Genomic DNA, 22,072 nt, shown 5'->3' with positions numbered 1-22,072 from the left:
TTACATCCTGTATTATACTCCAGAGCTGCGCTCACTATTCTGCTGGTGCAGTCACTGTGTACATACATTACATTACCGATCCTGAGTTACATCCTGTATTATACCCCAGAGCTGCACTCACTATTCTGCTGGTGCAGTCACTGTGCACATACATTACATTACTGATCCCGAGTTACATCCTGTATTATACCCCAGAGCTGCACTCACTATTCTGCTGGTGCAGTCACTGTGTACATACATTACATTACTGATCCCGAGTTACCTCCTGTATTATACTCCAGAGCTGCGCTCACTATTCTGCTGGTGCAGTCACTGTGTACATACATTACATTACTGATCCTGAGTTACATCCTGTATTATACCCCAGAGCTGCACTCACTATTCTGCTGGTGCAGTCACTGGGTACATACATTACATTACTGATCCTGAGTTATATCCTGTATTATACCCCAGAGCTGCACTCATTATTCTGCTGGTGCAGTCACTGTGTACATACATTACATTACTGATCCTGAGTTACCTCCTGTATTATACCCCAGAGCTGCACTCATTATTCTGCTGGTGCAGTCACTGTGTACATACATTACTGATCCTGAGTTACATCCTGTATTATACCCCAGTGCTGCACTCACTATTCTGCTGGTGCAGTCACTGTGTACATACATTACTGATCCTGAGTTACCTCCTGTATTATACCCCAGAGCTGCACTCATTATTCTGCTGGTGCAGTCACTGTGTGCATACATTACTGATCCTGAGTCACATCCTGTATTATACCCCAGAGGTGCACTCACTATTCTGCTGGTGCAGTCACTGTGTACATACATTACATTACTGATCCTGAGTTACATCCTGTATTATACCCCAGAGCTGCACTCACTATTCTGCTGGTGCAGTCACTGTGTACATACATTACATTACTGATCCTGAGTTACCTCCTGTATTATACCCCAGAGCTGCACTCACTATTCTGCTGGTGCAGTCACTGTGTACATACATTACATTACTGATCCTGAGTTACATCCTGTATTATACCCCAGAGCTGCACTCACTATTCTGCTGGTGCAGTCACTGTGTACATACATTACATTACTGATCCTGAGTTACATCCTGTATTATACCCCAGAGCTGCACTCACTATTCTGCTGGTGCAGTCACTGTGTACATACATTACATTACTGATCCTGAGTTACATCCTGTATTATACTCCAGAGCTGCACTCACTATAATGCTGGTGCAGTCACTGTGTACATACATTACATTACTGATCCTGAGTTACCTCCTGTATTATACTCCAGAGCTGCACTCACTATTCTGCTGGTGCAGTCAGTGTACATACATTACATTACTGATCCTGAGTTACATCCTGTATTATACCCCAGAGCTGCACTCACTATTCTGCTGGTGCAGTCAGTGTACATACATTACATTACTGATCCTGAGTTACATCCTGTATTATACTCCAGAGCTGCACTCACTATTCTGCTGGTGCAGTCACTGTGTACATACATTACATTACTGATCCTGAGTCACATCCTGTATTATACTCCAGAGCTGCACTCACTATTCTGCTGGTGCAGTCACTGTGTACATACATTACTGATCCTGAGTTACATCCTGTATTATACTCCAGAGCTGCACTCACTATTCTGCTGGTGCAGTCACTGTGTACATACATTACATTACTGATCCTGAGTTACATCCTGTATTATACCCCAGAGCTGCACTCACTATTCTGCTGGTGCAGTCACTGTGTACATACATACATTACTGATCCTGAGTCACATCCTGTATTATACTCCAGAGCTGCACTCACTATTCTGCTGGTGCAGTCACTGTGTACATACATTACATTACTGATCCTGAGTCACATCCTGTATTATACTCCAGAGCTGCACTCACTATTCTGCTGGTGCAGTCACTGTGTACATACATTACATTACTGATCCTGAGTCACATCCTGTATTATACTCCAGAGCTGCACTCACTATTCTGCTTGCTTCTTCTGGAATCCGTTAGCATGCTTTTGGACATACACCGGTTTTCCTCCGTTTCCTGTACAGTATGATATATATCTGTACAGCTGACTAGTATCCTTACTTTATGGACACCTTATACGGCGCCTCCAGTGGTTGATTAGGATACGGCAGATCCATTGCTGAGTGTTGTACGTTGTGTGACCCGTAGGTTGATGGTCTGTGGATCTTTTCTTTCCCCATCAAGTGAAATTCTAGAGCAGTAATCTGTAGTCTGTGGCTGTCAGCACATGATGGAGGTGTAAATCTGTAATGGCTGCCGGCCACATGTAGGAGACCACCGCCCCAGAAGATTGTAGAAGATTCATAGCTCGCTCCACTAGATAGATGAAGGGGTTAATGTCATTATCTCAGTAAATTAGAATACTACCATGATTGTGGAGCTACTGAAACAGACTAAGGACCTTTATTAACCCTTAGGAGCCTTTACAGCCATATCTGATTCTGAGGTCAGAGTGACACAGACATTCCCATCATTCTCCTGAAGGATTTTATCATGGGAGGGAAACGCGTCGGGGCGAAGTCTGATTACAGATAAATTAGACCGGCATGGATCGGCATTTTCATTGTGTCGGCTGTTGATTTTTCTCTGGGGCACAGTGCAATAGGTGCGGACTTTGCGTCCAGGGCACGATGCAATAGGTGCTTGTGCTGTATATACATATATTAAACCCTGAGCCACTAACAGGAATAGCTATGATGTAGCTGTTGGGGCACTGAAGACGCTTTATGACATCTGGAAAAAAAAATACTTTTTGTATACAAAAACTAATAACTGATGTGTTATGATGCCTTTGGAGAGGGAATATAAAGGATAAATGGTATTATTACTGAATATATTAAAGTACCCCATACTTATTATACTTAAATGGAATACAAAAAGCATGCTTAGATAACACTGGAAATAAGCATGCTGTTTAGAATTGGTTTCTGGGTTGGGCTGCAAATGGTTTAAACTCAGTGTTAAAGTCACTGGAGATACTATATCATCGGGACGTCGGTGACGTATTGATGAGTGTGGTTTTCACGCAGCCTTGAATATCCTTTTCACTGTGTTTTCATATTTTTGGGCTCGAGATCCCTGAGAGTTGTCTCCAATTTGGAATGCAGAAGATTGATGGCTTATGATTGCCCAGTTTCTGGGTGTATATTTGTTATTATCTATAACCCAGGAGATTTTTAGGGACACGAGGGAGAGCCGGCGAGGAGCGGGGGCGCCACATTGCGTCCAAGAGGGTGCCAACCTCCGCTGACAGGTAGGGTTCAGGTAGGGATTAGAAGGGTGTAACAGGGATACCCATCCCCCAGCCCACCCGTGAGTGTTGTCTAGTGTAGTGGATTCATTATTGCTTGCTGTGGTTTGTTTTTAGGTCATTGGTTATTTTTAAGAGCAATTTAATAAAAACTATTTTTATGGTATTTGTTATTTGGGTGAGACGTTGTTTACACTAATCCAGCAATATAGTGAATATACTTTTTTTTTCGTAACTACTGAGGGGCCTTTATAAACACTTAGGAGCCTTTACAGGTGATTATTGTTAATCATTCTAATTTACTGAGATAATGACTTTTGGGTTTTCATTGGCTGTAAGCCATAATAATCAACATTAACGGAAATAAACACGTGAAATAGATCACTCTGTGTGTAATGACTCTATGGAATGTAGGAGATTCACTTTTTGTATTGAAGAACTGAAATTCACTTTTTGATTATATTCTAATTTTGTGAGAAGCTCCTGTATATGTGCATCTACCTAAAACATCACATCATAGACTATAACAGGTTCTATCCAGAACATCACATCAGGAACTATATCAGGATCTACCTAGAACATTACATCATGGATATATCAGGTTCTACCTATAACATTACATCATGGATATATCAGGATCTACCTAGAACAGTACATCATGGACCATATCAGGTTCTACCTAGAACATTACATCATGGATATATCAGGTGCTACCTAGAACATTACATCATGGATATATCAGGTTCTACCTAGAACATTACATCATGGATATATCAGGTTCTACCTAGAACATTACATCATGGATATATCAGGTTCTACCTAGAACATTACATCATGGATATATCAGGTTCTACCTAGAACATTACATTGTGGACCATATCAGGTTCTACCTAGAACATTACATCATGGACATATCAGGTTCTACCTAGAACATTACATCATGGATATATCAGGTTCTACCTAGAACATTACATCATGGATATATCAGGTTCTACCTAGAACATTACATCATGGATATATCAGGTTCTACCTAGAACATTACATTGTGGACCATATCAGGTTCTACCTAGAACATTACATCATGGACATATCAGGTTCTACCTAGAACATTACATCATGGACATATCAGGTTCTACCTAGAACAGTACATCATGGACATATCAGGTGCTACCTAGAACATTACATCATGGACATATCAGGTTCTACCTAGAACAGTACATCATGGATATATCAGGTGCTACCTAGAACATTACATCATGGATATATCAGGTTCTACCTAGAACATTACATCATGGACATATCAGGTTCTACCTAGAACATTACATCATGGACATATCAGGTTCTACCTAGAACAGTACATCATGGACATATCAGGTGCTACCTAGAACATTACATCATGGATATATCAGGTTCTACCTAGAACATTACATCATGGACATATCAGGTTCTACCTAGAACATTACATCATGGATATATCAGGATCTACCTAGAACATTACATCATGGGCCATATCAGGTTCTACCTAGAACATTACATCATGGATATATCAGGTTCTACCTAGAACATTACATCATGGGCCATATCAGGTTCTACCTAGAACATTACATCATGTACATATCAGGTTCTACCTAGAACATTACATCATGGATATATCAGGTTCTACCTAGAACATTACATCATGGACATATCAGGTTCTACCTAGAACATTACATCATGGGCCATATCAGGTTCTACCTAGAACATTACATCATGGATATATCAGGTGCTACCTAGAACATTACATCATGGATATATCAGGTTCTACCTAGAACATTACATCATGGATATATCAGGTGCTACCTAGAACATTACATCATGGATATATCAGGTTCTACCTAGAACATTACATCATGGATATATCAGGTGCTACCTAGAACATTACATCATGGATATATCAGGTGCTATCTAGAACATTACATCATGGGCCATATCAGGTTCTACCTATAACAGTACACCATGGATATATCAGGATCTACCTAGAACATTACATCATGGATATATCAGGTGCTACCTAGAATATCACATCATGGACCGTACCTAGTTCTACCTAGAACATTGCATCATGGCCATAGCAGGTGCTACCTAGAATATCACATCATGGACCATACCTAGTTCTACCTAGAACACTACATCATGGACCATAGCAATATATAATGTCTGGATTCTGTGTAGAGCTTTCGATTATAGGCTACATCTGATTCTACGTTCTACCCTTTGGTTGCAAACCCTCAGCCTGGTGCTTGCTGGGCCCTCTGGTGAGGGTTGGGAAGCACATAAATTAGAGATCAGAGGACTCAGGAGGGAGTAGCTGGTGTCATGGCTGCTGCTGGGATGGGACACTTGACATTCCCACACTTGCTGGGCAGGTGCAGAATATGACACATAGAGTGTGATGCAGATTAAAGGACCAAGCACCCAGCAACATCCCAGGGGAGAGCATGCTCTGATCACAGGCAGGGAAAATAGGAGGGAGAGAGAAAGTAAAACACAGAGAGGAAGCCGGGGAGATAGAACACCAAGAGATCTGAGCAAATGGCAGCACTTCTGTTGACACAGGCTGCAGGGGTGCCCACTCGGGTATTTATGGGGCCTGCTGAGGGACGTTCACAAGACATCACCTCAAGGGAAGGAGAAAAAGATATAATAATAGAAGATACAAAAAGGCACCATACATGACTACAAATAACATGCAATTAGGATTTTAGTGCCCATGTGCCCTCCATGTTCATACTTGGTATGGTCCAATGGTTCAACTAAGCAGTAGTAATTGATGCTTATGTTTTTCAAACATTTACAACAGTGTTGTCCAGGGAGAAATGAGTCCTGACCATTTCACAAAGAAGCCCAGACCATGCCTCCATGACCACAGCTCAGTCACCATCCCTGATAGACCAAAGTACCCAAACCATGTCTTCAAGACCACAGCTCAGTGACCATCTCTGATAGACCAAGGTGCCCAGACTAGGCCACCATGACCACAGCTCAGTGACCATCCCTGATAGACCAAAGTACCCAGAATATGCTTCCATGACCACAGCTCAGTGACCATCTCTGACAGACCAAGGTGCCCACACCAAGCCACCATGACCACAACTCAGTGACCATCCCTGATAGACCAAAGTACCCAAACCATGTCTTCAAGACCACAGCTCAGTGACCATCTCTGACAGACCAAGGTGCCCAGACTAGGCCACCATGACCACAGCTCAGTGACCATCCCTGATAGACCAAAGTGCCCAAACCATGTCTTCAAGACCACAGCTCAGTGACCATCTCTGACAGACCAAGGTGCCCAGACTATGCCACCATGACCACAACTCAGTGACCATCCCTGATAGACCAAAGTACCCAAACCATGTCTTCAAGACCACAGCTCAGTGACCATCTCTGACAGACCAAGGTTCCCAGACTAGGCCACCATGACCACAGCTCAGTGACCATCCCTCATAGACCATGCCTCCATGACCACAGCTCAGTGACCATCCTTGATAGACCAAGGTGCCCAGACTATGCTTCCATTACCACAGCTCAGTGACCATCTCTGACAGACCAAGGTGCCCAGACTATGCCTCCATGACCACAGCTCAGTGACCATCCCTGATAGACCAAAGTACCCAGAATATGCTTCCATGACCACAGCTCAGTGACCATCTCTGACAGACCAAGGTGCCCAGACTATGCCACCATGACCACAGCTCAGTGACCATCCCTGATAGACCATGCCTCCATGACCACAGCTCAATGACCATCCCTGATAGATCAAGGTGCCCAGACTATGTCTTCAAGACCACAGCTCAGTGACCATTCTTGATAGACCAAGGTGCCCAGACTATGCTTCCATTACCACAGCTCAGTGACCATCTCTGACAGAGCAAGGTGCCCAGACCATGCCTTTAAGACCACAGCTCAGTGACTATCCCTGATAGACCAAGGTGCCCAGATCATGCCTCCATGACCACAGCTCAGTGACCATCCTTGATAGACCAAGGTGCCAAGGCCATGCCTCCATGACCACAGCTTAGTGACCAGATATAGCCCACAAATGCCCAGACCATGCCTCCATAACAACAACACGGTGACCATCCCTGATTATTTCCCCATGACACCTAATTCATACCCCCATGACCACAGCACAATGACCATCCCTGACCATAGCACTAAATGCCCAGATCCCCAGATAATGCTTCAATGACCACAATATATTGGCCGGCCCTGACCATAGTCCGAAGATACCCAAACCATGTCTTCATGACCTCAGCTCAGTGACCATACCTGACCATGCCTCCAAGACCAGCACAGAACATAGCTCTAAAATGCCCAGACTGTGTCCCTATGACCACAGATAAGTGAGCTTCACCTATTCCCTGGTGATCTATTAGTGCTGGTGAACCATCTTGTCCTTGGTAATTTGGAACCCTTTGACTGTATCTAATTTTTGTATGGGGATTCAATCCACTCCTAATGCTAAACTATCATTGTGTTGATCCACTGAGATAATACCCAGCTCCCGTTGGCCCAGTGAGATAATCTCTAAATTCTACTAGGTTCCTGGTGGTCCACTAAGATGGTATTTCTAAATAGTCCCAGGTGGAGTAGGGGGATAGTTTCCCATTCAGTGGTTTGATATAATCCCTTGTGGCCCAGTGAGATAGTCCCTAGTGGTCCATTGTGATAGTGTCCAGCTCCGTCCCCTAGGACATCATCGACCTTCTGATGACCACTTAGTGGTTCAGCCGTGTTGTTGAATAAACCCCCTCATGATCTCATCGCACTATGTATTGCTCCTGGTAAAATGGTGGTCACTGTCCCCCCAACTGCCCAATCCAAAAAATGGAATGTCTCAACCTTTTGTGTGACGGTGGGACTTCTAGGATATTCCATGTATCAGTGCGGACACAAGGAGACCCCCTAGCAGATGTGGTGACAACAGCTGGGGAGGGGTTGCAGTATTATAGGGGGCGGGCAACAAGGTGTTAATTGAGTAATGATGGAGATTAGGTGAATCTAAACATAGAATTACCCTGTGTACAGACTGCCCCCATGTGCGGGGTCACAATGATACACTAATGACCATTTATCATTGGTGTGGGCCTCAGGGTGCCACATGGGGGTCTTGGCATAGGAGCTTGCCCTCTACTGTCCCATGTGAATGATCCTGCCCCCCACCTCTGGGCAGTATGGGGTCTCTCCTCCCACTGTATAAAGCTCTCCCCCCAGGTCCTGGCTGTCAGATCACATCATGCACTCAACTGGAATACTGGGCTGCTGCCTGCGCCCCCCACCCGAGCCCAGGAGAGACATGGGTGAGTACACCGCCACGGTATATGTGTGTGACACGTGTGCGCTATGTGTGTACAGGTGCGGGACAGGGCACAAAACTGGATGGAGTCCTGTGATCACTGAGTACAGATAATGGAGTAGATGTCACCTGCAGTCCTATGTAACACCACAGATAACACAGTGATATCTCTCTGAGTACAGATAATGTAGTAGATGTCACCTGCAGTCCTATGTAACACCACAGATAACACAGTGATAACTCTCTGAGTACAGATAATGTAGTAGATGTCACCTGCAGTCCTATGTAACACCACAGATAACACAGTGATAACGCTCTGAGTGCAGATAATGTAGTAGATGTCACCTGCAGTCCTATGTAACACCACAGATAACAGTGATATCTCTCTGAGTACAGATAATGTAGTAGACGTCACCTGCAGTCCTATGTAACACCACAGATAACACAGTGATAACGCTCTGAGTGCAGATAATGTAGTAGATGTCACCTGCAGTCCTATGTAACACCACAGATTACACAGTGATATCTCTCTGAGTGCAGATAATGTAGTAGATGTCACCTGCAGTCCTATGTAACACCACAGATAACACAGTGATAACTCTCTGAGTACAGATAATGTAGTAGATGTCACCTGCAGTCCTATGTAACACCACAGATAACACAGTGATAACTCTCTGAGTACAGATAATGTAGTAGATGTCACGTGCAGTCCTATGTAACACCACAGATAACACAGTGATAACTCTCTGAGTACAGATAATGTAGTAGATGTCACCTGCAGTCCTATGTAACACCACAGATAACACAGTGATAACTCTCTGAGTACAGATAATGTAGTAGATGTCACCTGCAGTCCTATGTAACACCACAGATAACACAGTGATAACTCTCTGAGTACAGATAATGTAGTAGATGTCACCTGCAGTCCTATGTAACACCACAGATAACACAGTGATAACTCTCTGAGTACAGATAATGTAGTAGATGTCACCTGCAGTCCTATGTAACACCACAGATAACACAGTGATAACTCTCTGAGTACAGATAATGTAGTAGATGTCACCTGCAGTCCTATGTAACACCACAGATAACACAGTGATAACTCCCTGAGTACATATAATGTAGATGTCACCCGCAGTCCTATGTAACACCACAGATAACACAGTGATAACTCTCTGAGTACAGATAATGTAGTAGATGTCACCTGCAGTCCTATGTAACACCACAGATAACACAGTGATAACTCTCTGAGAACAGATAATGTAGTAGATGTCACATGCAGTCCTATGTAACACCACAGATAGCACAGTGATAACTCCCTGAGTACAGATAATAAAGTAGATGTCACCTGCAGTCCTATGTAACACCACAGATTACACAGTGATAACTCTCTGAGTACAGATAATGTAGTAGATGCCACCTGCAGTCCTATGTAACACCACAGATAACACAGTGATAACTCCCTGAGTACAGATAATAAAGTAGATGTCACCTGCAGTCCTATGTAACACCACAGATAACACAGTGATAACTCTCTGAGTACAGATAATGTAGTAGATGTCACCTGCAGTCCTATGTAACACCACAGATAACAGTGATAACTCTCTGAGTACAGATAATGTAGTAGATGTCACCTGCAGTCCTATGTAACACAACAGATAACACAGTGATAACTCTCTGAGTACAGATAATGTAGTAGATGTCACCTGCAGTCCTATGTAACACCACAGATAACACAGTGATCACTCTCTGAGTACAGATAATGTAGTAGATGTCACCTGCAGTCCTATGTAACACCACAGATGACACAGTGATAACTCTCTGAGTACAGATAATGTAGTAAATGTCACCTGCAGTCCTATGTAACACCACAGATAACACAGTGATAACTCTCTGAGTACAGATAATGTAGTAGATGTCACCTGCAGTCCTATGTAACACCACAGATAACACAGTGATAACTCTCTGAGTACAGATAATGTAGTAGTCACCTACAGTCCTATGTAACACCACAGATAACACAGTGATCACTCTCTGAGTACAGATAATGTAGTAGATGTCACCTGCAGTCCTATGTAACACCACAGATGACACAGTGATAACTCTCTGAGTACAGATAATGTAGTAGATGTCACCTGCAGTCCTATGTAACACCACAGATAACACAGTGATAACTCTCTGAGTACAGATAATGTAGTAGATGCCACCTGCAGTCCTATGTAACACCACAGATAACACAGTGATAACTCTCTGAGTACAGATAATGTAGTAGATGTCACCTGCAGTCCTATGTAACACCACAGATAACAGTGATAACTCCCTGAGTACAGATAATGTAGTAGATGTCACCTGCAGTCCTATGTAACACCACAGATGACACAGTGATAACTCTCTGAGTACAGATAATGTAGTAAATGTCACCTGCAGTCCTATGTAACACCACAGATAACACAGTGATAACTCTCTGAGTACAGATAATGTAGTAGATGTCACCTGCAGTCCTATGTAACACCACAGATAACACAGTGATAACTCTCTGAGTACAGATAATGTAGTAGATGTAACCTGCAGTCCTATGTAACACCACAGATAACACAGTGATAACGCTCTGAGAACAGAGAGTGTAGGAGATGTCACCTGCAGTCCTATGTAACACCACAGATAACACAGAATGTAGTATTGTCTGTATATACTGTATGTACTGTCTATATACGGACATCTTTTGGGCCTAGCTCATGAAAACTGAGTAAAGGAGGCGCTGTCCTTCTTGCCCCTAGCGACCAATCACAGCATAGCTCTCATTTCACCAGAGCTGTTTACAGAATGAAAGCTGCTCAGTGATTGGTTGCTAGGGGCAACATCTTGTTTTTGGTCTCTTTTGGTCGATGAGGCCTAAGCACTGATCTGTAGGAGCTTTTGTGACAATTCTCGGCCCCTCCGTCCGCATTGTCTTGTGGGGTCAACTTACGTGTTTTCTTGGGATTTTGTGAATTAATTGATAAGCTGTAAAGGCGGCCATATGTGTGACCTCCCGGCTATCCACAGGTCTCGTCTGTCCAGTTGTCACTACAAGTCCGGGCAGGTGTGTTATGCTGGGAGTTGTAGTGCGCAGCTCTGGACAGGTCTCCCGCTGGTAGATTCCTTGGGCAAACATGGCAGCAGTGTGTGAATTGCGGTAACCTCAGGTCACTTTCTCCTGGGGTCAGTATTTAGCCGGGTTTTTCGGGTGACGCCATTAGTGACATCGGACATTTCTTCTGCTTCACTCAGACACAAAGTTTCCTCATCCCGCTGGATATTATCTCTCTCCGCCATATTGCTCTCCTCCGGGATCGCCAGCCGTGACCGCGCCACAAATCTCTGCCCAATTGGAAAACAGGGAATTATGGGAGAAGTTCAATACCGTGGGAACAGAAATGATACTGACCAAAAATGGGCGGTAAGTGTGTGATGTTCATCCTGGGCCTCCTGGTTCATGAACAGAATGGGAAGGCTGACACGGTACAGGGAGGTATGTGGGCCGCAGTGATTACAACTCACGCGGGCACGGTAATGGGGGCCGACAATGGCCGTCACTCTGCATCTGACCGGAACCTCTGGGGTGGGCTTCAGCCTCCCAGCTCGGGGGACGGGTCTGACTGTCCTTCTTGTCCCGACAGACGGATGTTCCCAGAGTTTTCGGTCTCTTTGTCCGGCCTGGACCCGCATGGTCTCTACTGTCTCTGTGTCCAGGCCGTCCCTGACGGTGAGAACCGCTACAAGTGGCGTGAAGGGACCTGGAGCATGAGCGGCAGGGCAGAGCCAGGACCCCCCACCCGTCTCTACCTCCACCCCGAATCCCCAGCCCCTGGTCACCGATGGATGGAGAGACCCGTCTGCTTCAACAAGATCCGACTGACCAACAACACCCTGAGCCAGGGAGGACAGGTATGGCGGAGAGGTGTCCATAGAACCTATGAGGGTGGCGCCACCTAGTGTCGTATAATCATGAAAAACTGAGAATTATTGTGGTGGCAGGGAGCCCCCTACCAGGACGAGCCTCGTACCCTCATGGCGGCCCTCATAACTTCTCATGATACTTTCTGCTCAGATCGTCCTGCAGTCCATGCACCGTTACTGCCTGCGATTATTCATCATCCCCACATCTAATAACGGACCCCATGCCCGGCCGGCCTCCTCCATCTCTTTCCCAGAGACGTCCTTCATAGCGGTCACCAGCTACCAGAATCCCAAGGTCAGTAAGGGTCATTACTTGTGTATGGACACCCCCTTTAAGAGGGTATTTGTCGGATGGTTCTTGTAAAACCAAGCACTTTGGCAATTTACTATTTGTTAAAATCTGCAGCCGTTCATGAGATATTAACACTTTTCTTTTTGTTTACAGTTCGTTGCCTAGGTGACCGACCACCGCTGCTGCCGAGCTTGTAAGCACTGTGCTGAAGCTTGCTGAGAATAGGAGGTAACAGACTGCTCCACCAATGCTGGGCAGCTTTAAAGCAGCACTTACAAGCTCAATAAAAAAAGAGCTTGTGCACAATCAGTGGTCGATCTCCATAGCAACCAGGTGTAAACTAAAGTGTTCACATCTCCAGAACGGCTGGAAATTTAGCTGTAAATTGCAAAATCGCTTGTATTCACTATTTGGCAACACCCAATTTTGACAATGGGAACAAACCCTTTAAGTGCATTGGGCTTCCTATAAAATCTAAGTTTCATGGCTCCTCCCCCTATCACTGTCTCCTCCCACTTCCTCTAGCTCCTCCTCTCACCCATTCTCCCTCTCTGCAGCTCTCCTTGCTGAAAATAGAAGAAAATCCATTTGCAAAAGGAATTAAATATTTCAAGAGTCAGCAGGAAAAGTAAGTGTCGCCCCCTACTGGCACAATATTGGTCTCTGGGTGGGGTCTGCCCCCATAATGTTTAGATTGTGGAATCGTTTATTAAGGGGAAACTTTATACAACATAACAGTAAAACAAAATCTATATTTTAGCAGCAATCCAAGAAAGAGGCACCACAGGCCGGGACTGGACGGAGATGGGTCCCCAGGTCAGTCCAAGAGCGCGATATTATCTGCACTAAATGACAAGACATTACAATATACTTCCCTTATTTTATACGTAGAACTCATGCTGAGTCACATCCTGCATTATACTCCAGAGCTGCACTCACTATTCTGCTGGTGCAGTCACTGTGTACATACATTACATTACTGATCCTGAGTTACATCCTGTATTATACCCCAGAGCTGCACTCACTATTCTGCTGGTGCAGTCACTGTATACATACATTACATTACTGATCCTGAGTTACATCCTGTATTATACTCCAGAGCTGCACTCACTATTCTGCTGGTGCAGTCACTGTGTACATACATTACATTACTGATCCTGAGTTACATCCTGTATTATACCCCAGTGCTGCACTCACTATTCTGCTGGTGCAGTCACTGTGTACATACATTACATTACTGATCCTGAGTTACATCCTGTATTATACTCCAGAGCTGCACTCACTATTCTGCTGGTGCAGTCACTGTGTACACACATTACATTACTGATCCTGAGTTACCTCCTGTATTGTACTCCAGAGCTGCACTCACTATTCTGCTGGTGCAGTCAATGTGTACATACATTACATTACTGATCCTGAGTTACCTCCTGTATTATACCCCAGAGCTGCACTCACTATTCTGCTGGTGCAGTCACTGTGTACATACATTACATTACTGATCCTGAGTTACATCCTGTATTATACCCCAGAGCTGCACGCACTATTCTGCTGGTGCCGTCACTGTGTACATACATTACATTACTGATCCTGAGATACATTCTGTATTATACTCCAGAGCTGCACTCACTATTCTGCTGGTGCAGTCACTGTGCACATACATTACATTACTGATCCTGAGTTACATCCTGTATTATACTCCAGAGCTGCACTCAATATTCTGCTGGTGCAGTCACTGTGTACATACATTACATTACTGATCCTGAGTAACATCCTGTATTATACCCCAGAGCTGCACTCACTATTCTGCTGGTGCAGTCACTGTGTGCATACATTACATTACTGATCCTGAGTTACATCCTGTATTATACCCCAGAGCTGCACTCACTATTCTGCTGGTGCAGTCACTGTGTACATACATTACATTACTGGTCCTGAGTTACCTCCTGTATTATACCCCAGAGCTGCGCTCACTATTCTGCTGGTGCAGTCACTTTGTACATACATTACTGATCCTGAGTTACATCCTGTATTATACTCCAGAGCTGCACTCACTATTCTGCTGGTGCAGTCACTGTGTACATACATTACATTACTGGTCCTGAGTTACCTCCTGTATTATACCCCAGAGCTGCGCTCACTATTCTGCTGGTGCAGTCACTTTGTACATACATTACTGATCCTGAGTTACATCCTGTATTATACTCCAGAGCTGCACTCACTATTCTGCTGGTGCAGTCACTGTGTACATACATTACATTACTGATCCTGAGATACATTCTGTATTATACTCCAGAGCTGCACTCACTATTCTGCTGGTGCAGTCACTGTGCACATACATTACATTACTGATCCTGAGTTACATCCTGTATTATACTCCAGAGCTGCACTCAATATTCTGCTGGTGCAGTCACTGTGTACATACATTACATTACTGATCCTGAGTAACATCCTGTATTATACCCCAGAGCTGCACTCACTATTCTGCTGGTGCAGTCACTGTGTGCATACATTACATTACTGATCCTGAGTTACATCCTGTATTATACCCCAGAGCTGCACTCACTATTCTGCTGGTGCAGTCACTGTGTACATACATTACATTACTGGTCCTGAGTTACCTCCTGTATTATACCCCAGAGCTGCGCTCACTATTCTGCTGGTGCAGTCACTTTGTACATACATTACTGATCCTGAGTTACATCCTGTATTATACTCCAGAGCTGCACTCACTATTCTGCTGGTGCAGTCACTGTGTACATACATTACATTACTGGTCCTGAGTTACCTCCTGTATTATACCCCAGAGCTGCGCTCACTATTCTGCTGGTGCAGTCACTTTGTACATACATTACTGATCCTGAGTTACATCCTGTATTATACTCCAGAGCTGCACTCACTATTCTGCTGGTGCAGTCACTGTGTACATACATTACATTATTGATCCTGAGTTACATCCTGTATTATACCCCAGAGCTGCACTCACTATTCTGCTGGTGCAGTCACTGTGTACATACATTACATTACTGATCCTGAGTTACATCCTGTATTATACTCCAGAGCTGCACTCACTATTCTGCTGGTGCAGTCACTGTGTACATACATTACATTACTGATCCTGAGTTACATCCTGTATTATACCCCAGAGCTGCACTCACTATTCTGCTGGTGCAGTCACTGTGTACATACATTACATTACTGATCCTGAGTTACATCCTGTATTATACTCCAGAGCTGCACTCACTATTCTGCTGGTGCAGTCACTGTGTACATACATTACATTACTGGTCCTGAGTTACCTCCTGTATTATACCCCAGAGCTACACTCACTATTCTGCTGGTGCAGTCACTGTGTACATACATTACTGATCCCGAGTTACATCCTGTATTATACCCCAGAGCTGCACTCACTATTCTGCTGGTGCAGTCACTGTGTACATACATTACATTACTGATCCTGAGTTACATCCTGTATTATACCCCAGAGCTGTACTCACTATTCTGCTGGTGCAGTCACTGTGTACATACATTACTGATCCTGAGTTACCTCCTGTATTATACTCCAGAGCTGCACTCACTATTCTGCTGGTGCGATCACTGTGTACATACATTACATTACTGATCCGGAGTTACATCCTGTATTATACCCCAGAGCTGCACTCACTATTCTGCTGGTGCGATCACTGTGTACATACATTACATTACTGATCCGGAGTTACATCCTGTATTATACCCCAGAGCTGCACTCACTATTCTGCTGGTGCAGTCACTGTGTGCATAAATTACATCCTGCATTATACCCCAGAGCTGCACTCACTATTCTGCTGGTGCAGTCACTGTGTACATACATTACATTACTGATCCTGAGTTACATCCTGTATTATACTCCAGAGCTGCACTCACTATTCTGCTGGTGCAGTCACTGTGTGCATAAATTACATCCTGCATTATACCCCAGAGCTGCACTCAGTATTCTGCTGGTGCAGTCACTGTGTACATACATTTAATTACTGATCCTGAGTTACATCCTGTATTATACTCCAGAGCTGCACTCACTATTCTGCTGGTGCAGTCACTGTGTACATACGTTACATTACTGATCCTGAGTTACATCCTGTATTATACTCCAGAGCTGCACTCACTATTCTGCTGGTGCAGTCACTGTGTACATACATTACATTACTGATCCTGAGTTACATTCTGTATTATACCCCAGAGCTGCACTCACTATTCTGCTTGTGCAGTCACTGTGTACATACATTATATTACTGATCCTGAGTTACATTCTGTATTATACCCCAGAGCTGCACTCACTATTCTGCTGGTGCAGTCACTGTGTACATACATTATATTACTGATCATGAGTTACATCCTGTATTATACCCCAGAGCTGCACTCACTATTCTGCTGGTGCAGTCACTGTGTACATACATTACATTACTGATCCTGAGTTACATCCTGTATCTCTTTTTATTATAAAAGTACCAAACAAAACTTACAGGCAAAGCTTACAGACAAACTCAAAACAAATTATTTACAATCCCCAAAAAGTCCAATGTCCAGCAGATTTATACAAACAAAATGTTCCTCCATTTCATTAATACCCCCAGCAAGGGAAGAGACCTCAACCTATATCCTTTTTCCCCCTCATACACACATACCCACGCATTCATCCCTAGAAAAATAAACAAGTCGGCCAACTGCCCTAAACAAAGTAAATAGGCCACCTGGCCGAACTTAATCATATATTTTTATATATTTTTAAATTTTATATATTTTTTTTTTTTCCTCCTAAACTATACCACCACCATTCCCCCAAAGGTCCCACGAAAGTTTGTGGCCTATCACACCAGGTCCCACGAGAGTTTGTGGCCTATCACACCAGGTCCCACCAAAGTTTGTGGCCTTTCCTATACAGCAAGGTCCATAAAAGTTTATGGCCTTTTTTTCCTCTTCTTGGCATCCCGCCGGACGTCCATTCTCCAAAACCCATCCCCCCACCCCCCAAGAAACCCCCCACCCCACCTAAACTAAATCCCCCTACACGCATCATAATACACATGTAACATATATATACAACCTTATAATAACATATCAATAATAACATAATAATAATAACCACTACACACCTTAACCATGACCAAAGAACAGGCCCAAGTTCAATGCTTGCAAGCCCTATACCCAGGTTACCAATTACAAAACAAAAATCTGTAAGTGAGGGTTACAGCCCACCACCAGGAACTGGAGACCAGAGGCTCTCACCCTAATCTACCGCACATCACCCTGACCCTCCCTAACAACACAAAAGAGAAAATCCTGTCCCTATAACCCTACCAATCTCTCCCTACCTGCCCCTACCTGTCCCTCACTGACCCTCACTACCAACCTAATACTAACTACCTGTCCCTAAAGACTGTCCCTATAGCCCTACCAATCTCTCCCTACCTGCCCCTACCTGTCCCTCACTGACCCTCACTACCAACCTAATACTAACTACCTGTCCCTAAAGACTGTCCCTATCTGTCCCTCCCTGTCCCTACACATCTATCTGACCCTACAAAATAAAGATAAAAGGATAAAACTCAACGCTATCACAGGCACACAGAACCTAACTCTCCCTAGGGCACATTAAAGGAGAAACCCCTCCATAGAAGAGAGGCCCTCCCTGCACCCAGCCTCTCAAACTCCAGCAAGCGCACTTTTGCCAGGTCACCCAGGATGTTCCTAATCACCTCTTCCCTGGGGAGGACTTTCCGCTGAGTAGACACTAGACACCGTGCATTCCACGTGTGGAACCTAGTTACTAAACTAACTAAGAAAACAGTGCCCCGATCTCGGCCACCAAGGGACCTGAATGCCCCATAGGCCCACTCCGCATAGGAAAGGCCTGCCAGCCTGGGCCAGCCAATGGAAGCACCCACCCTGCTATAGACCTCTGTATTAAAGGGACACCGAAGCAGGAAATGCTCCATGCTTTCAAGCATGCCGCCACACTCCTCGCGGGGACAATCCCGGTCATCAGAGCGTCTGCACTTCAGGTTGTCCCTCACATACAGCTTCCCATGGAAGCAGCGCCAAGCCAAGTCCCAAAACTTCAAGGGGATCCGCTTAGAGTTCAATAACCCGAGCCCCACCTCCAGATCCCAGCTTGGGCAATCCCTGAGCGCCAGGGGCTTCTGAAAGTGGGTCAACAGGACCCTATTGTCAAGAAACCTTCTCAACATGGTCCTGATCTCCCACACTCCCAGACCCCACCGACGGATCACCTTCAGAACTGGGGTAGCATAAGCCGGAAGATGCCCATGAGGTGTACGAAGGTCCTTCACCTGCCCTCCTGTCTCCCATTCCTGGAAGAAAGGCCGAAACCACCCCCTACAGGAGAATACCCACAGAGGAGCCCTCTCTAACCAGAGGTTGGCGATGTTTGCCTTAAGAAAGGTGTTTACTAGAAACACTACTGGGTTGACCATACCCAACCCTCCTAGTCTCCTCGTGCGGTACGTGACCTCCCTCTTGATTAGGTTCAGCCTATTTCCCCATAATAATTGGAAAAACAGGCTGTAAACCCGTGTCCAAAGAGGCTCTGGCAAGATGCAGACGCTGCCCAGATATATTAGCAAAGGAAGCAAATAGCCCTTGGCAAGACTAACCCTTTCCCTTAGGGTCAAAGACCAACCCTTCCACTGATTCACCTTCTGAGTGGCAATCTTAAGTCTGCCCTCCCAGTTTTGCTGGGGATAGTCCCCCGGGCCGAAACTGATGCCTAATATTTTTGCTGTGGCCTGAGGCCCTGGAAGGGTGTCCGGGAGATCAAAACTTGGATCTCCCCCTCCCAGCCAGAGACTCTCACACTTGTCCCGGTTGATCATGGATCCGGATGCCACCGAGTAGCGTTCAACCTCAGACATCACCCAATCTGCCTCCTCTCTCGAGGATACAAAAAGGGAAACATAGTCAGCGTACGCCACTACCCTCAAGGCGGCCTCAGGATCCGCCTGGTCCATCCTGACTCCCACCAACGGTCCACGCTCCACCCTCCTTAAAAGGGGGTCGATCGCAAACACGTATAACAGTGGGCTCAGAGGACAGCCCTGGCGGACACCAGACCTCACCTCAAAAGGGTGTCCGACCCAACCGTTCACGAGCGGAAAAGTCTCTGCCCCATTGTATAAAACTCTCAACCAATCAACAAACCTCCCAGGCAGACCATATCTCAGAAGGACGGACCAGAGGTACTCATGGTTAACCCGGTCAAAGGCCTTCGCCTGATCTAAGGACAGCAAGTACCCCTTCCAGTGACCTGCCCTGCCCTGCTCCACTGCCTCCCGGACACCGAGCACAGCACTAAATGTACTGCGGCCTGGAACAGAGCAGTGCTGGGCCCCCGAAAGGAGCCGGGGCGCAAACTGCACCAACCGATTAAAAAGCACCTTTGCCAGAACCTTTCGGTCCGTATTGAGAAGCGCTATGGGACGCCAATTCTCAATACGGGACGAGTCTTTACCCTTTGACAGGATAATCAGGGCTGACTTCCTCATTGAACTGGGCAGACTGTCCGAGGAGAGACACTCATTAAACATCTCAGTCAAGAGGGGGACCAAAGAGTCCCTAAAAGTCTTGTAGAACTCGGATGTTAAGCCATCCGGACCGGGCGACTTTTTGGGCCGGAGCCCATCAATCGCCCGTCTCACTTCCTCTTCCCTGATTGCTTCTGTCAAAACATGAAGAGAGGGGTCATCCCCTGGCTCAGGGATGGTTTCAGTCAGGAAAGCCGACATCTCATCTCGATCAGGATCCCTCCTCCCCAAGAGGTGCAAGTAGAAGGATCTGACCACCTCCAGAATCCCCGATTTGGATCTGTTCAGGGACCCCGTACTGTCAATCAGTCCTCTCACCATCTTACAATTCACTGACAACCTGCAGTTTCTGTAAGGGTCGGGTGAGCGGTACCTCCCGAAATCCCTCTCAAAAACCAAGGATGTGTGCCTATCATACTGGCACCCCTTGAGCAAGGTCTTCACCCTGGAGATTTCCTCTCGGTCCCCTCCAGTCGAGACGAGCTGCTCGAGTTTCCTCCCCAGCTCCCGATACAGGCGGTACCTGTTCAGGCCCCTGAGGCTCGAGAGCTGACGGAAGAACCCCGCGACCCTTCTTTTGAAGATCTCCCACCACTCAGACTTACTGCTACAAAGACCCAAGAGAGGTACCTGGCTCTGAAGAAATTCCTCAAAGGACTGTCTTACTTCCGCCTCTTCCAGAAGGGACGAATTCAGCTTCCATAGGCCTCTCCCCATGCGGGGGGTCTCTGTAACATTCAAAGTAAAGAAAATGAAACAGTGATCGGAGAACTCCACCTCAACAGCGGACACTGCAGAAGAGACGGCTTCCTCCTTTAAAAAAAACCTGTCTATCCTAGACCTACTGCTTCCCCTAAAAAAGGTGAAACCCCCGTGACCTGGGGTGTGCCGGATGTGGACATCCACCAGGCGAGCTTCGCTTACTATGCTATTCAAGGCTACGCTATCATAAGCCAGCCGGTCTCCGGGGCCTCCCCTATCACGGAGTCTGGTTACAGTATTAAAATCCCCACCGAAGACCACCTGCCGGCTTGTAAAAAGATAGGGCTTGATCCTCAGGAAGAGACATTTACGGTCCCACTTAGATTGCGGGCCATAGATATTGATGAGCCGAAGCTCCTGTCCCCTCATGAAGACGTCAAGGACCAAACATCTCCCCATTTCTACCTCAATCACCCGTCTGCATTCCACCTCCGCAGTCTTAAAAAGGACCGCTACCCCGCTATACGGCTCGGCCGCAAGAGACCAGTATGAGGGCCCACTCCTCCATTCCCTCTTTGCTTTGTAGATGGACCCCAGGTCCGTTAGTCTGGTCTCCTGCAAAAATAAAATATCAGCCTCAACCCGGGTGAAAAAATCAAAGGCCGTAAATCTAGCCGTATCTGACTTTATGCTGGCGACATTAATTGACGCCAGAGTCAACGGGGTAGGTTCCGCCATCATGGGTGATTGAGTTAGATGGCCTGTTTTTTAACCGTACCCCCTGATTTCCTCTTCCCCTCTGAGGAGGAGCCCGATTCACCCCTCCTCTTTAAAGACACCGAGGTGTCCATATCCTCCTTTACAGTACAGGACTTCCCAGAAATAGATTCCTCGCCCCTGGACCCCGAGGTAGTCCCCCCCCCAGAGGAGTGTGAATC

The 22,072-nt window shown here is 45.6% G+C and overlaps 2 protein-coding genes across 2 annotated transcripts in view; one reads left to right on the top strand and one right to left on the bottom strand.

Moving 5' to 3' along the window:
• Window positions 1-22,072, bottom strand: part of LOC138645566 (T-box transcription factor TBX6-like) — a 75,469-nt gene that overhangs the window by 51,275 nt on the left and 2,122 nt on the right. The gene's annotated exons all lie outside the window — the stretch shown is intronic.
• LOC138645567 (T-box-containing protein TBX6L-like) overlaps window positions 11,259-22,072 on the top strand; it is a 17,071-nt gene continuing 6,257 nt past the window's right edge. Inside the window, exons 1-5 of the mRNA XM_069734975.1 lie at window positions 11,259-12,066; window positions 12,287-12,554; window positions 12,718-12,861; window positions 13,416-13,486; window positions 13,619-13,674. Of these exons, the coding sequence (XP_069591076.1) occupies window positions 12,044-12,066; window positions 12,287-12,554; window positions 12,718-12,861; window positions 13,416-13,486; window positions 13,619-13,674 (562 nt within the window). The 5' untranslated portion in view covers window positions 11,259-12,043. The remainder of the gene's footprint in view (window positions 12,067-12,286; window positions 12,555-12,717; window positions 12,862-13,415; window positions 13,487-13,618; window positions 13,675-22,072) is intronic.

Source organism: Ranitomeya imitator, chromosome 7, assembly GCF_032444005.1.
Source record: "Ranitomeya imitator isolate aRanImi1 chromosome 7, aRanImi1.pri, whole genome shotgun sequence".
NCBI lineage: Eukaryota > Metazoa > Chordata > Amphibia > Anura > Dendrobatidae > Ranitomeya > Ranitomeya imitator.
The sequence above is the reverse complement of the archived record's forward strand: the minus strand, read 5'-3'. Positions and strand labels throughout refer to the sequence as shown.